Below are 18,014 nucleotides of genomic sequence, written 5' to 3' on the forward strand. Positions count from 1 at the left end.
GATTATTCTTGTTGATACTGAAGTGAAGTAGGGGGCAACTTTTTACAGCTGCCACACAGCACTTGACACCCACTGTCCATTCAATAAAATTCAACAAAGAAAAACAGTGATACCCGTATAATAACTATTGAAATCGGCTTTCTAATTCTGAAAAATAAAGCACGGTTTGAGCAGTTGCCCTTTTATCGTAATCAAAACAGTTATAACAGTTACCGGTTATAAAATATTTTTCTTGCATATTATGCTCTTTTTCTGTCTTATTTCAGGAAAAACACTCTCTTCTTTCAAATCTCCTAAATTGACAGCAAAAGCATCAATCTTAGAGTATTCACACCTTGCCTCCTGTTCTAAAGATTGAATGATATATTTTTTGTCTGCATATTGAAGTTTATCGATACAAAATGTACAGATGAAATGCATGCATGCATAAAATAATTTCATACACAGTGCAAAGTGTTGCTTCGAAGTAGTGTGATATTTTCTGTTAGTCGAGAACCGAGAACTGAAATTATCACATATATTATGATAGTATTTGGTATTTCCGTTATGTAATTCTAAGATGACGAAGTTACTTAAGAAAATAAAATACTTTTTCACTTTATGCCATGTACATATAGTTAAACATTTCGATTCATAATCCTCGTTACATACAAGCGAAAAATATTTATACACGATCTTTTACACATTAATTTTACATATTAAGAAATAACAGATTTGTGTAATTTTATAACTTACAGTTTAATCGATACGTTTTCAACATCTGTTATCGAGTGATATTCATGTAAAACGTGTTTGTAATATTGTCTATAATGATGATGTATATATTGTATTTATACATAAATTGTAAATAATTATATGACTGCTTATAAAAATGTTATCTTCTTGGTAATATTTCTTTATTTCCTTTCATTTTTCACGTACATGTATTTTTAATACAATCCAAAGATGTATTTAAATCATTGTTTGACACTTTGCTACGAAATAATGTAAACTTTGATGATAACGTGATGTTTCATTTTATTTGAATGTATGTATTTTGTGGCCATGTGCATTTTCTACAAGTCTTATATATGAATACATGTATTAACTTAATTATATCCATTATGAATGCATTACAAACCCAAAATATAAGAATAAAGCGAACATCAAGGCAAAGAAAAATCGTTACTTTTTATTTTTCCATAGCCTGCGATGTACGATGAACACTATTCTTAAGAAATAAATGTACCAGGATAAAATATCTTTACATGGGAATGTTTGAATTTTATACTTGATTAAAGGAACAGTTCGGAAGTTTTATGTTATATAAATATAACATTATCATAACTTGCTTCTCTGACGTGAAAAAGGTCAAAGTAGTGAATAAAGACATCCACCCAACCACACCCCATCCATCCATCTGTCCGTCCGGGCGAACATCCGAGCTTCATTCCGTCCATAATCTAGCTGTCCGTCCGTCCATCCATCTATCCATGTCGTTTGTTGTTGTTGTTTATTTTCATATTTGGTTGTTTTTGCTGTCAGTTTATTGTTTTCGTGGACAGACTTTCCTTTCAGTTAACTTATAATTAATACAATCCTGTTTTCACAGTAACTGTTGTCAATAGTGACCACGTGTTGCTTTCGTAACCTTCCGTCGCTCCCTCTAATTAGAAGTGCAAGTAGAACAGGGATCAGCAAATATTATTATGTGAAAACCAACCATAGCGAAGAAGCTAGAAATATTCATCTTTTTTTTCTTCGTTTTTTTTAAAGTTTAATACTAGTAAATGTATAATAAATATTATAACAGTTAAAAGTGAAGTATATAAAACACATCGAATACTTGTCTATAAATAAAGACATATAAGTAGAAGATAAATTCGAACTTGTTTCCTTTATTTAAAGGTTTAAGGAGAATGGCAACAAAAGAGATTGTCATAGCAACAAGTAATCACGCGATGCCTCAATACCATCCGGTCAATCCCGCTCAATAAGAAGGTTAGTTGTTTGGGGCACATCTAGAAGGGCATTTACCTTGAACAAAAAGTGAATCAGTAACTGGTTATCACATGGCAAATTATAAAATAAATATTTATCTTCTATTCAAATAAGAGTTTCAGATATCATTTTCAAAAGAAATTTTACTCAGTTCAAAATCATTGCTCTGCTTTTATTTCGCCGGTGTTGATATCTTGTTTATGAGTATATCTTTTGTTAGTAGTTATTTTGTTGTTGTTTATCGGGCGCTTCCCGTAAATAAGAAATTATCGGAAATTATCAGGCGCTCCCCGTAAATAACACTTTCTGGTAAATAAAGTAATTACGAAGAAAAATACCAAAGCACTCAATTGACACCACAGAACGGAAATATGCGATGCTAGTAAAACATGCTATTTACATAAATATTTACTTCCACCATATTAAGACAGGCATAGACTGACATTTTAGTTACAGGACGTTCTATACATCCGGGTATTCGGTCCAGACTCTATATTGTCGTCTGCTCACTTCCTTGTGTAGATCTAAAAACTTCATAAGAAAGAAGTGAATGGCAGTGCCGATATCAAAGCAGAATTAGATCATAACACAACATCAGCTGGGAAAGGGATCAACAAATATTTATTTCATGCTTTCCAGTGTTTTATTGTAATATATCAGATGATTATATTCTGATAAACCACTAGTGAAATTTATAAAATATAATTTTCACAGTAGCCGGACTATATCTGAATGCGGATGAATAGAAAATCATAACGAAATGGAATAACAGGCAGAAATAAATGCTCTCATGCGTAAATTTTGCTTCTTTAGGAAAAGAAAGTCGATGTCACCATACATCATATTAGAAATGTAACAAAATTAGACAAAATTTAACAGAACTATATTTCAAAATTAATGATGTGACGTCATGATGTGATGACGTCACAAAGGAGAATGCGCGACGTTACGCGGCAAAATCAGTAAAAAGTACTTAAAATCACTTAAAAAAGCATGAATAAAAAGAAAATTTATTTGTTTTACATATAAGATTTAAATATATTTCATTCGTGAACACCAGCTATTATATTTTCACTCGTGGCTACGCCACTCGTGAAAATATGGCATCTGGTGTTCACTCAGTGAAATTATATGGCTGTGACTAAAAAAAGGATTGGAGCACCACACTAAATACCGTATTCCGGTATATACCGGACAAGGCGCTTGAATGATAAAATGCTAAAATCTTGCCTTTTTACCCAACGGAATGAACTAAAACAGGTCTAATTCATCTTATCACACCGAATTAAGTGCGATAATGAAGAAAAAATGTAAAAATATGCGAAAAAAACTATATTTGTCTATTTTGTGATCATGATTTCTGCAAGCGTCTAGAGGTACTGCTCCAATCCTTTATAGAGCTAAATCCAAATTATATTTCAATCTTACATGCAAAACAAACAAATATTGTAAGCTAAGTCAAAAACTGCTCAAATAACAACTTTTATTGATAAAAAGTTAATTCCACAATTTCTTTGTTCAATTCTGAAAAGCACTTAATTTGCTATGTTTAACAATAGAAGTTTCCATGAAAATATACAAAATGCTCTTGTCACTAGTTTTCGCGACTGTCAGGATTTAAAGCCAAAATGCAAACTGAAAACAGCCTGTCATGGCTACTTATATAGACTCTGAAATAGCCAGGACTGTCACAATTGACCAATCATAACATTCCATTTGGCCTGGCAGTCTGACAGGAAAGACAGGGATTTCTTAAAATGGCAGCCATATTGACAGGAATAATTTAGAAAATGTAAACTAACAAAGTTAACAAATAACAAAATATGCAATAAACACTTGAATTACATGCTTAACTTGATGCACTTAATATCTGGACCAAAACAATCATGGTTATAGCTTAGAAAAATGAACTATTGATATAAAAAGATTCCAAGTGCCAGGAATTTGAATTTTCCCTCCTGACAAACTTAGAGGTCATACCGGTCATCAACATTATTATGAAATACAGCAATGCCAGCTAAATATTTGGAAATTAACTTAAGTCTTAGGTAAATAAAGATTACATTCATTGTTCTTACATGTAAAATGGTAAGTATTTGTATATGTTTATGAAAATATAAGCATTTAAAGTTTTGAATCAAGGTAGACAACTCTTGTCGGCCATTTTGATGCCAGGATAAACAAAGTAAGTAAATGAATCATTTCCTGAAGTATAAACCTCCTTAAAGTGTCTTATATAGTCCTAGAGCCTCAGAATGTCTTTTATCATGGTCTTAATTCCCTCCTTTTCCAGAAAATTATCTAAACAAATAAAATCAGCAAATATGAATGGTTGAGGCAAGTTCAGGAATCCTGACAGGTAAAGTTAAGGAATCCTGGCAGGTAAGTTTTAAGCAGTGACTGAACAGTATTACCTCATTTGTCAATAAATTATGCTAGTTTGATGTTCAAATTGTCATAAAACATAGTTTGTTTTAAACTGATATATTCATTACAAGGTCCTGAGATAAACATTCACAGTCCCTTACAATATCCTCTATTTAAACATGAAAACAAATGCTTAGTCTAAATCTTTATTTGCACAAATAATAGTAAAACATACAATAATAATAACAACAGCAACAATAATAATAATAATAACGACAATAACAACAAAAGTCATGATAGTTACAAGTGAAATACCATTTAAATACACATTTATAAATTATCAACACAACTTAAACATGTATTATATTATTGATTCGAACATCTTTCTTTTCCAGATTTACCAGAATGAGATCAAATATGAGACAAAAAGTCAGGCCGACTTACATTAGATAATGAATCGAATACCATTTAATGTTGACTTGTCATAATAATAAATGTTCTTCGGAATATAATATCAACACATTTGTATTATTTAATTGTAATTTGCATTACGATTTTGATTCTTAATATTTAATTGTTCTAGAAAACGCAACATATGGAAATTTAGACGCTTCCTAGCTAAAACATCATTCAATAAATACAGTGAATATGTTGCTATGATACATACTTTTTAAAATTGCCGAAATACCTTGCTTAATTCATTAAACCTTTAAAACTGGATATTACAAATCAAGCCAATATATTTAGAAAGTAAAGTTTTCCGGTGAAATTACGAACAAATATTTGGCACATCTTCCTACAAACGTTCATTATTTCGGATAATTTTCGAAAATTTGGTTTTATTTAGCTCACAAGTCCTGAATCCTTTGCCATTTTGAAGAACACACTGTTTTTATTTTTAAGTAGTTTTCCAGGAGTTTCTAATTCAACAATTCTTCCTTCAGCTAGTACCATCACCCTGGTATACAAAAAAAACCCCACATATTATACTGTTTATATAAAAGATAAAGACATGATGCTAACATGACACAAATTAATTGTGACTCAAATCCCATTTAGCAAAATATTTGGTTTAACAGATTTCTGTTTTGTTACGTTTAGGTATGTTTTTCATTTAAAAGATTCCTGTTTTGTTGCATTAAGGTTCGTATTCCATTTAAAAGATTTCTGTTTTGTTGGGTTTTGGTTTATATCCCGTTTAGCAGAATTATGTTTTGTTGCGTTTGGGATCATATCCCATTTAGCAAATTTTTTAAGACCAGCAGTTACATCAGAAATGGTCAGTAACTCTTTGCTATTTTTCTGAATTGTTTTATCACAAGTCACTCAAATTTCAACCAAATAATTATCATAGAAATCATGTAACAGTGATGGCGGGTCTTTATAGAGCTGCATGTGATGCATGCATCAATGACTCGAATTTAAATATAAGATTTGGACATCAAGCACCAATCGCCCTTCCTACTGGACTAATCAGACAGCTAGACACACGTTTGTCAGCTAATATACATGTATATCAAGTTAATCAGGGGTTTTGAAACCTTAAATTACTCTTTAAAGTACATCTAAAATAACTCCTTTCAAATCTAGCAACTGATATGCGGAAGGCCTATCTGGTCTGTCATTCGAGCATCAATGGGCGTTGATTAAACGTTGATTCAAGTAATTTATAAAATGCAAATAAATTTCGCGAAGATAACGTATATTATACATTGAAGAACGTGTATTGTAGAAAATTTACTATGTGTGTGCATAAAAACATTATTGCGTTTTGTTCTTTAAAATCGTATTTCTCGATTCTAATGTCATTACCTCAAAACATGTTAAAAGTTACACCGCTAAGAGTACAATATATAATACTTGATTTACAGTTTGAGTTGCCGTTGAACGACTGACGTCATCTAATGTACGTGCGCTTTTTCCCAAAACTTCTTTGAAAATATACTTTAGTCTAAAAGTGCTAGACTTTCTTATGAACTTATCATCAATAACAATTTGCGTTAATTTAAGTACGCTCCCTTAGCAACTTGATGAATTAAAAGTAAGAAAGTGACCGGCCAGTGGTACATTTGACCGCGGTGCGCAGGAGTGTATAATACATTTTGCTAACGGGATATACGGGAGAATATAGACTTTCTGACATAAATATAACATTCGGGTCCTGTTTATGTAATTCTAAATATATTCTCCACTATATCCCCTCGGTCACTTGTATTACATTTGTATGGAAGAACAATTAAGTTGTATTTTAGTGCATATGAATGGCACATTTTGCAACAAAACCACCAATGTATACATACATTTTAGCACGATATTTAAAATCTAGAACATCACGTACGTTCATCATTTATAATTCAGTCCTTCAACCAAGCTGACGGGATGTTACTTTCAAATGGTTACAATAAGCCTACTCAATGAAGTATGTTCGTACATATTTCCTGACCATTAATTAATCATAATTGACAAACCTGTCATAATCTAGAACTGTATGTAGTCGGTGTGCTATTGTCAGTATGGTACAATCACTGAACTCATTGTGTATGGTTGTTTGAATCAGTTCATCTGTTTCAAGATCAACGGCTGCTGTCGCCTCGTCTAGTACCAGTATCTTGGTTTTATGAAGCAAAGTGCGTGCAAGACATACTAACTGTTTCTGACCAACACTGAAAACGCAATAACAGATTAATCTCTACAATAAATAATCTCTCGTCAGTATTTTGGGTTTTTTTATGCAAAGTGCGTGCTAGACGCAAAATAGTGTAAAGCCAACATTTAAAACGCATTAGATGTGCCTTTTTCATAAATAATTTAAAAAATCAAAATCAAGAAAAAACAACAACAAATGAATAAAGCAATAATATTGACGACACTACTTTCACTTATTTTTATCAGCTTAACTTGAATAATACTAAAATGTGCCATTCCGCTTATATGAATTTTCATTTCTAGTGAATGCATTTAAGGACAAATAAAAATAAAGTTTGATTATGTCATCTGTTGAGGAGGAAGCGTAAAACTAATTTGCTTCAGTCTGTTTTTATTTGGTCCCTTCCCGTTTTAAAAACAAATATATATATATATTGATTGCTTTGATTTTACTATTTGTTTTCCGGATATCTGAAGGCACAGTGATATCAGCAAATGCGACTGACTTTGAACGATTTGAGTTTAATAAAACTTTTTCTAGGGATTGTTAAATATATCAAACAACTGACACCAAAGTACCTGAGATTACTTCCACTCTCCCCACATTCATACCCCAGCTGTGACGGCATGTTAAGTACAGTCCTTTTCAGATGAGCACATTCTAAAGCTTTCCAAAGAGAAGCATCGTCGAATTTTCCAAACGGATCAATGTTTTCTCGTAAACTTCCAGAAAATAAAGTGGGATCCTGTACAAAAAATATCAACACAGTTTGCTTACACATGTGTAACTGACACTATAAGTTTTAAAATATATAGCTCTTCCTTTTCAGAATATATATTTTATATTATTAACCTTTAATTCAATCAAACCCAATATTTACTAAAATACACTGTTAACACTACTGAATTTTGGCGAGTCTCACTTAAATACATATATATAATTGTTGACTTAACAGCAATGCTGTTGGACATGGACCTAACACATGCATCCGTATATCATGACAAATATATGTGTATATAAAGGTGTTTCATAAGTCAGAAATGGCTGGCCCTTTCAGTAGGGGCGACAATATAATAAACAAGACCTTTACCTTTACATTTTATATGTGTAGAAGGGCACCTACACAGACCTAACACTAATGATAGATGAAATAAGTATGAGCCCATAGGTCATTGAGGTATGTGACTGGTAAGTCTAATTTTAATACCACGAGATTACAAATAGTAATGTAGGGTGCTCGTGGCTGTGTGGTTTAGGTCGTTGACTTCAAACCATTTGCCCCTCAAAATTGCGTAGGGACTTAGGAGGAAGTGTTATATGTGAGTAAACTACACAGCTACCTTACGGTACATCGGTGATTCTACTCATTTTCCCGTTTTTGTCTAAAACAATGGAAGGAGGGATATCGGAGGTCTTTGTCCACCAAAAAAACCTGAAAAGTCACCATACGGCCTTTACAATACAATACACTAACCAAAATAAAAAATACACTTCAAAATGAAATATGAATAGCCTTTAATTTAAAGAAATACTTTTTAAGTAATAAGATGTAAATACTTGTGGTAAGATTGTAAGTTTTTCCCTGAGATCATGAAGTCCAATATCTGCTATATCGTGTCCATCTATAACGATAGATCCGCCAGCTGATTCTATCAATCTAAACAACGATAATGCTAGTGATGATTTTCCTGCACCTGTTCTACCAACAATTCCTATCTGAAAACAGCATGTGTAACATTTGTCATAAGAGTAATACCAATGCACACATCAAATTTGATAAGTGTTAGAGTACTGAAAACATTTAACATCGCTAACGGCGGTTTTGTTTCAAATTGATTCTTTACATTAAGTTGTTAAATGATTTATCAAAAGACGGACGTGGCTGTTTAAGTAATTCAAAATCAAGGTGCCCAAATTTGTTGGTCGTTCTTTATTTATGTCATTTAACTTTTAATTACACCTTCTTTGGTCTGCATACTGTGCTGTTAAGTGTTACAAAATATCTATCAAGATAGTGTTGTATATTAACATACATTTTGTGTTATTATAATTATCATTTGGATCAATTTTTGTAAAGATAATATTTTAGAAGTAAACTACCTACAAACAATTTATTGTACACTTTACCTAATGGTTCATTGAATTGTAAATACATGTATATATGTATATTTTCAAGAATCAATATTCAATTACCTCAGTATTTCATATTACGGAGAAATTTCTTATATACTCATATATGTTTTACCTTTTCTCCGGCCCTTATTTGACAACTTATTCCTTTCAAGGTCAAGTCAAGGCCATCCCGATATCTTGTTGTATAGTCCCGAAACTCAACTGAACCATTCTGTGGCCAATCAGCATGTGGTTTACTGGTCTCAATCGTCCATGCCGACTGAAACAAATGGTTACAAGATATCGTATTATTTAGTGATACTGTACGAATATATCATTTTGTATATCCCAATGACTAAAACCAAAGAATGTATACACCATAATAAAGATCAATGTCTTTTCATTTAATGGTAAAATATATTTGTTTTGTTCTTTTTTAAATGGATTATTATTCTCAATAAAGATTTCATTTAGTATTTACTTCAGAACATTTAAGATATTGTAAAAAGTATGTGTACTAGCACATTCACGACTATATTTGCTGGTATAAATGCTCCTATAGTTTAACATTACATACGCAATGAAGTTGGATTGTGTTTCTTATTATTATATGAACTAATACCTCTGGTTGAAGTTCTGTATATTCTTTTACTCTTTCTATAGATATAACCCTCATCTCAAGTTCTCCCAGTAGTTGTGCACCTCGTAAAAGACTTAATGTCACCTAGATACATGGGTAAAAGTTGGAAATTTTAAAAATCCTGATAATCCTAAATTAAGAATTTTTTATAGTTTTACAAAGGAAATAGAAGGCTTTCAAGACACTGAAAATCCTGAACTTCAGAAACAATCCTGAAAACTTTTACCAATGTCTTTTTATCTTTTTTCATCATCGTGTTCCGCTTTTTCTACTATTGTTAGCATATTACCGTTACAGAAAATGCTTAATATTAGCAATTTAGTCGACCTTTTGCCTACAGTCTTCTTATGTTAAAGGAATTGAAGCTAAAACATGTGATGATTCGCTAAGTTGATTGTTAATCATTACAGCATAGAAGATTATTGAAAGAAGACTTCCTAGAAAAGATATTGAATGCAACCGGGCATGTGACCGTTTCACAATACCAAGAAGTCACTACAAGAAGACATGGTAAAATTCATTCATATGTTGTTTTTTGTTGTTAAGTTCTTTTTCTTAATAAAGTATTTAGTAGGGAAATATAAATATGAAAATTATAAAAATTGAACCTGCAAAGCATATGTTATGGACAGACCGACTTGTGCACCATTCAATCCGTCTGATGTAAACGCAAACACGGCAGTGGTTAAAATCAGAAGGTTACCTAAACTTTCTAAACATATTGCATTCCATCTGAAATATATCATCTTGAGATCATTTAAAAAAATTACTAAAATTCTGACATAATATGCATCATTCAAAGAAGAAAACTTGAACACTGTTATTTCTCTTTTTTTCTGTATATTCTGGTATTTCAACAAAGGAACTAAAAAAATCATTAAAACAGTTATCATTATTATTATTATTAAAAAAAATTATTGAAACTCTGTAAGTCCACTTCCTAGAACTGAGTCTCATTATAAAAGGTAAACTGGCTGTGACCAGAGTAATGCTAAACCCACCGTTCAAGGGTTGACAGGCAGATGTAACTGAACCACTAGGTGTCCGCCGTCATGATGTAACTGAGCCAATATGTGGATGACGTTGCAACCAAAGGAATGACCGCTTTGTAACCGAAGATGAAAGAAAATGATGGTAGAGACTAATAAAAATAAAGTTGTACTTACTTAGCAGAGCATATAGACGCAAACATAAACTTAACGTTTTGGTCCACTCTACGATCAAGTTCTGTAATGAATTTATCAGTACATTTATATGCTCTTATAACACCAGCACCGGTAATAGTTTCACTAAAATGATTAAATATCGGTGATCTTGTAACTGATTCTAGACGAGTCACCTGCCGTACCGTCGGTAAATAAAATCGCTGAAAAAGATTAAAATGCACAAATGTAATAAATTACCATTTAGCTGTTTAAATGGACCAAACATCTTTATGTTCATCTTGGACCTAATTTGCTAAAAATGTTAAATGTTTTTTTAAGATGTCTTACGGTATTGTGTATATGTATTTTTGGTTTCACTAAACTTGATTTTGAATTTATGTACAATTATGAAAACATTTTATTCCAACAAGATAAATTAAGGATGAAAATAGTCTGGCTGTGACAGAATAGTTCTATCTATTTAGGTAGCAATAACTTTTCATACATTTAGAAGTAGACACTGCAAAGGTCAAAATATTGATTGAAGACGTATGTGGTAGCTTTCAGGATAAAGTAAAACTAGTGTAAGTATGAATCATCTGTTATATATCCTTATATAACAAACTAGTGTGAGTATGAATCATCTGTTATATATCCTTATATAACAAACTAGTGTGAGTATGAATCATCTGTTATATATACTTATATAACAAACTAGTGTGAGTATGAATCATCTGTTATATATCCTCATATAACAAACTAGTGTGAGTATGAATCATCTGTTATATATCCTTATATAACAAACTAGTGTGAGTATGAATCATCTGTTATATATCCTTATATAACAAAATTATATAACAGTTTATACATGTGTGTGATTTCCAATTGATACCTGATTAACTTTGACTATTAATTCAAAACTTATTTGAGCATGAAAAACCATCTTCATTTTAACAAAGTTCAACCCAATGTACACACAATTCTTGTTTAACATCTTGGCGACAATTAATGATTTATGTTAAAACTAAAGGTTTCTTCCTAAGGATTATATATGTGACTTTCAGTTGATACCAAGATTAACTTGATATTAATTTTAAAAACATTTGAACATAAATAACCACATTCATGGCTTAATAAAAATCAACCAGATATAAAAGTTCTTTTATCACTTCTAAACACACACCTTGTGTGCATGTAAGATGTCCTAAATTTGATCAATTAAAAAAAACGGTTACTCAAATGAATTACATAGGCCAAGAAAGGAAAAGTGTAATATGATTTGTTATAGTTTGTTTGTTTGTTTTTGGGTTTTACGTCACATCGACACAGTATAGGTCATATCGCGACGTCCCAGCTTTACTGGTGGAGGAAGACCTCAGGTGCCCTTCCGTGCATATTTCAGGCACGAACGGGCACCTTATTAGAACCACCGACGTTCCGTAAGTTAGCTGGATAGAATCCAAAGTCCCTGTCGGGAACCCACAGCGGTAAGGGGCAAGTGATTTGAATTGTTATAGTTCCTTTAATGTTAAGGTAAGTAGATTATAAAAGAGTAAATATCCTTTTGGCACTTACTATACATCAGTTACTAATTTAGTACACATTGCATTACTTAAACAGCAAATAAGCACGTTTCTACGAAAATGCTTGAAGTGTCTGGTTAGATTATTTTAGGTTATTTCTCTTTTTCATTTCGTGGAGATAATCATCGTCGGTTAGCCACGGTATATACATGTGTATTCGTACATACTACATGTAGTATGTACGGAATACATAGCATGGGTAACCGACGGTGGAATATGATATAGTATATGGTTAAAAGAAAAACGATTTCTTTAATAAAATGATATTGAAAATCTAAAAATGTTAATCAGTAACATACCAATAGCAGATAATATATGAAGGTGACAGGCACAATGACGACCATTATTATAGGTGTATTTATGGACACAACAATAAGAATGGCAGCTAACTGAAATATCTGAGTGTTTAACCATCTGATCACATACGGTATTCTCACGTCCATTATGTCAATATCACTAGAAAATCTGAAATTATAATACAAAATAATCTGATACTTCATCACTTAAAATGACTTTTTTTAGTGAATAACAAAACAAATCGTCGTTCTACTGTGTTCAGTGCTGCTTAAATCAATGTTTGGTGGTATAAATTTTTAAGTATCATCATTTCAAATATCGTGGTTGGGTTTACTCTTTTATGTTAGGAGATAATTAATGTGTTGATCTCAAAACTCTTACAAGAGTTACAAATATGTAAAAAATACACTTTTGGTCAATAACACGGTTTCATATTTTTCTGAGACAAAGAGAAAGTAAACTTTCTTCAAAGATCTAATTTACATCTAAAAATGTAATCAAATCAATTAATTTTAACTCATAGTATTAGGGCACTTTGATTAAGCAAATATACATATGTACATGAAAATAAACATACATTATTTGATAATGAATCATTATTCTTATTATACAACTCAAATTATGTGTCCAAAATAAAATATCCCTTAATCTACAGAAATTGAAAACAATTAGCCTCTGTCGCGTCCAGGTGCACATCTGTACATTCACTAAGAAAAGGTCAGATTCTGGACCAAATGATCCTGATTTTATTTTCATTGCTTTACGAAACCAAAATTGATCATATTTTGTTTAATTCAAATGATACATAAACAAAATGTAAAACGTTACTGATTTGCAAAGAAACAATCATTATTTGGGATACAATTGACAAATAACAAAACAAATACAAAAATAATCAGAATCAGAAATAAGGATCATATTTAGGATCAAGATCAATATTTGGATCCATTGCAATATATATACCCATATCTTGTAAAATAATATCAAATAAAATTTATTATAAAATTTCATGCATGCCATTTCAATTCAAATTTTATCAAACTGATATTTAATATTAAATCTTTGAGGATTTAACAATGGGGAATATTTGAGTTTTTAAATTTGATCCTGATCTTGATCCCGACTTAAATCTTAGTGAACACGAGGCCAGACTCTTAACTTTTTGTTGCCCTTCCGTATTTCTTTTTCATACACAAACCCCTATTTTCAATGGACTGCTGGATAGATTAATTACACAAGATCAGCAGGATAAAGGGTAAAAATTCCGTTTTTTTTTCAGTTTTAATATTTGTTTCTACCTGTTCATGATTCTGCCGACGGGTGTTGTGTCAAAGAAAGCCATTGGTGACCGTAGAATACTGTACAACATAGATTTATGCATGATACCAGATGCTATAGCCATTCTTATAGAAATCACAATCCCAAATAGAAGCATAGCAACACCTGAAACAAATCACCCCCAGAATATATGTTATGTAAAAAACTTATATAAACTTTATTTTTCTTAAGAACCATTGTTAAATCAATTTTCAGTTAGCGTTGTTAAAGGTCAATTTAAACTGAATAATATTTACAGAATTCTTTCAAGAATCATTTAATGTCCAAAAAATGCTGTCATCTTTATTTCATTTTTTTCTTCTTTTGCTCTGTGGCAATATGAACATTGTACAGTAAATTAGAAATGTTGTTGTTTACATTTTATGACATTTAGAATTTAACCAAATTTAAGATTAAAGACATTGGGCGTGAATTTTGGGTCTTGCTGCTTTACATAGATAATATTTGCCCTGGGAAATGTTTTTACTGCAATATAACTTAATGGAATACACATTCTTGATTTTGCAAAGTTTTTAGGGTAGATTTACGGTATTAAATATACTATTATCAGATATTTAAGAAAACAACATACGGCTGGTTTACCTTGCAAAACGCCAATAAGAGTATAGCCGACCAAATAATAAACAAATTTATTTTCATATGCTTTAGTGTGTCCTTGGGAAGTATTCTTCAGCAAAGCATCTTCCGTCCAGTAAGTGAGCCAATAGTTTGAATATACGCTCATAGTTTGAAATATTGTCATGAAAATTACGGCTATAAATGTCCAGCAATACCCCATTGCTTTTAGATAGCTTTTAAAAACATCAAACTGTACCTGAAAAACAATAACAAAAGTCATTTTGAATCTTAACTAATGGAATAACTAAAGTTGAGTACTTCCCATATTTCTGATGGTTAGGGGGCATGAGAGATCGTGCGCTTTTAGTAATATCTCATTTGAACGGACTCAATCAAAATCTGCAGTTTACCGCTAATATTGCTGTTTAATTGTTTTCGAGTAATCACTCCCTATTTTCTGTATGTTTAGCAATTGAATTACCTTGTAACTAAAAAGAATCTTCTTATAATACATAATTGTTCACAAAATAGGGAGTCTTAATAATGACAAAGGTCTGGATTTTCAACTAAATGCAATGCATTATGTCACTTTGTTGTTCATAACTAAAAATCTGTAAGCTACATTATTTGAGCAATATTCTTACAATGATACTGTAACACCAGGCTTGATACTGTTACAACAGGCTTGACACTGTTACAACAAGGTTGATACTGTTACACCAGGCTTGATACTGTTACAACAGGCTTGATACTTTTACAACAGGCTTGATACTGTTACAACAGGCTTGATACTGTTACACCAGGCTTGATACTGTTACAACAGGCTTGATACTTTTACAACAGGCTTGATACTTTTACAACAGGCTTGATACTGTTACAACAGACTTGATACTGTTACAACAGGCTTGATACTGTTACAACAGGCTTGATACTGTTACAACAGACTTGATACTGTTACAACAGGCTTGATACTGTTATACCAGGCTTGATACTGTTACACCAGGCTTGATACTTGTTATAACAGGCTTGAATACTGTTACAACAGGCTTGATACTGTTACAACAGGCTTGATACTGTTACAACAGGCTTGTTACTTTTACAACAGGCTTGATAGTTACAACAGGCTTGATACTGTTACAACCAGGCTTGATACTGTTACAACAGGCTTGATACTGTTACAACAGGCTTGATACTGTTACAACAGGCTTGATACTGTTACACCAGGCTTGATACTTTTACAACAGGCTTGATACTGTTACACCAGGCTTGATACTGTTACATCAGGCTTGATACTTTTACAACAAGGTTGATACTGTTACAACAGGCTTGATACTGTTACAACAGGCTTGATACTTTTACAACAAGGTTGATACTGTTACACCAGGCTTGATACTGTTACAACAGGCTTGATACTTTTACAACAGGCTTGATACTGTTACAACAGACTTGATACTGTTACACAACGCTTGATACTGTTACACCAGGCTTGATACTTTTACAACAGGCTTGATACTGTTACACCAGGCTTGATACTGTTACACCAGGCTTGATACTTTTACAACAGGCTTGATACTGTTACAACAAGGTTGATACTGTTACAACAAGGTTGATACTTTTACAACAAGGTTGATACTGTTACACCAGGCTTGATACTGTTACAACAGGCTTGATACTTTTACAACAGGCTTGATACTGTTACAACAGGCTTGATACTGTTACAACCAGGCTTGATACTGTTACACCAGGCTTGATACTGTTACACCAGGCTTGATACTTTTACAACAGGCTTGATACTGTTACACCAGGCTTGATACTGTTACACCAGGCTTGATACTTTTACAACAGGCTTGATACTGTTACAACAAGGTTGATACTGTTACAACAAGGCTTGATACTTTTACAACAAGGTTGATACTGTTACAACAGGCTTGATACTGTTACAACAGGCTTGATACTTTTACAACAGGCTTGATACTGTTACAACAGGCTTGATACTGTTACACCAGGCTTGATACGGCTTGATACTTTTACACCAGGCTTGATACTGTTACACCAGGCTTTATACTTTTACAACAGGCTTGATACTTTTACAACAAGGTTGATACTGTTACACCAGGCTTGATACTGTTACACCAGGCTTGATACTTTTACAACAAGGTTGATACTGTTACAACAGGCTTGATACTGTTACAACAGGCTTGATACTGTTACACCAGGCTTGATACTGTTACACCAGGCTTGATACTTTTACAACAAGGTTGATACTGTTACAACAGGCTTGATACTGTTACAACAGGCTTGATACTGTTACACCAGGCTTGATACTTTTACAACAGGCTTGATACTTTACAACAGGTATATGTTACAACAGGCTTGATACTGTTACACCAGGCTTGATACTGTTACACCAGGCTTGATACTTTACACCAGGCTTGATACTGTTACAACAGGCTTGATACTGTTACAACAGGCTTGATACTGTTACACCAGGCTTGATACTGTTACACCAGGCTTGATACTGTTACACCAGGCTTGATACTGTTACACCAGGCTTGATACTGTTACACCAGGCTTGATACTGTTACACCAGGCTTGATACTTTTACAACAGGCTTGATACTGTATACTTTTAAACAGGCTTGATACTGTTACAACAGGCTTGATACTGTTACAACAGGCTTGATACTGTTTACACCAGGCTTGATACTGTTACACCAGGCTTGATACTGTTACAACAGACTTGATACTGTTACAACAGGCTTGATACTTTTACAACAAGGTTGATACTGTTACACCAGGCTTGATACTTTTACAACAGGCTTGATACTGTTACACCAGGCTTGATACTGTTACACCAGGCTTGATACTGTTACACCAGGCTTGATACTGTTACACCAGGCTTGATACTGTTACAACAGACTTGATACTGTTACAACAGGCTTGATACTTTTACAACAAGGTTGATACTGTTACACCAGGCTTGATACTTTTACAACAGGCTTGATACTGTTACAACAGGCTTGATACTGTTACACCAGGCTTGATACTGTTACACCAGGCTTGATACTGTTACACCAGGCTTGATACTGTTACACCAGGCTTGATACTGTTACAACAGACTTGATACTGTTACAACAGGCTTGATACTTTTACAACAAGGTTGATACTGTTACAACAGGCTTGATACTGTTACACCAGGCTTGATACTTTTACAACAAGCTTGATACTTTTACAACAGACTTGATACTGTTACAACAGGCTTGATACTTTTACAACAGGCTTGATACTGTTACAACAGGCTTGATACTTTTACAACAAGGTTGATACTGTTACAAGTAAATGGTCAAA

General features: G+C 32.6%; 2 protein-coding genes across 3 annotated transcripts in view; one reads left to right on the top strand and one right to left on the bottom strand.

Annotated features, from left to right (window-relative positions):
* Positions 1-18,014, top strand: part of LOC132755779 (E2F-associated phosphoprotein-like) — a 67,018-nt gene that overhangs the window by 20,768 nt on the left and 28,236 nt on the right. The window lies entirely within an intron of this gene.
* Positions 4,540-18,014, bottom strand: part of LOC132755778 (multidrug resistance-associated protein 1-like) — a 29,800-nt gene continuing 16,325 nt past the window's right edge. For both annotated transcript variants that reach the window (XM_060746696.1, XM_060746697.1), the window contains exons 22-32: positions 14,692-14,923; positions 14,070-14,214; positions 12,774-12,939; positions 10,913-11,112; positions 10,355-10,478; positions 9,729-9,830; positions 9,240-9,386; positions 8,552-8,710; positions 7,573-7,739; positions 6,816-7,010; positions 4,540-5,305 (exon numbers count right to left, since the gene is read on the bottom strand). In XM_060746696.1, coding sequence (XP_060602679.1) covers positions 5,191-5,305; positions 6,816-7,010; positions 7,573-7,739; positions 8,552-8,710; positions 9,240-9,386; positions 9,729-9,830; positions 10,355-10,478; positions 10,913-11,112; positions 12,774-12,939; positions 14,070-14,214; positions 14,692-14,923 — 1,752 coding nt within the window. In that variant the 3' untranslated portion in view covers positions 4,540-5,190. The remainder of the gene's footprint in view (positions 5,306-6,815; positions 7,011-7,572; positions 7,740-8,551; positions 8,711-9,239; positions 9,387-9,728; positions 9,831-10,354; positions 10,479-10,912; positions 11,113-12,773; positions 12,940-14,069; positions 14,215-14,691; positions 14,924-18,014) is intronic.

Source organism: Ruditapes philippinarum, unplaced genomic scaffold, assembly GCF_026571515.1.
Source record: "Ruditapes philippinarum isolate M1 unplaced genomic scaffold, ASM2657151v2 ctg513_1_1_1_1, whole genome shotgun sequence".
Taxonomy (NCBI): Eukaryota; Metazoa; Mollusca; class Bivalvia; order Venerida; family Veneridae; genus Ruditapes; species Ruditapes philippinarum.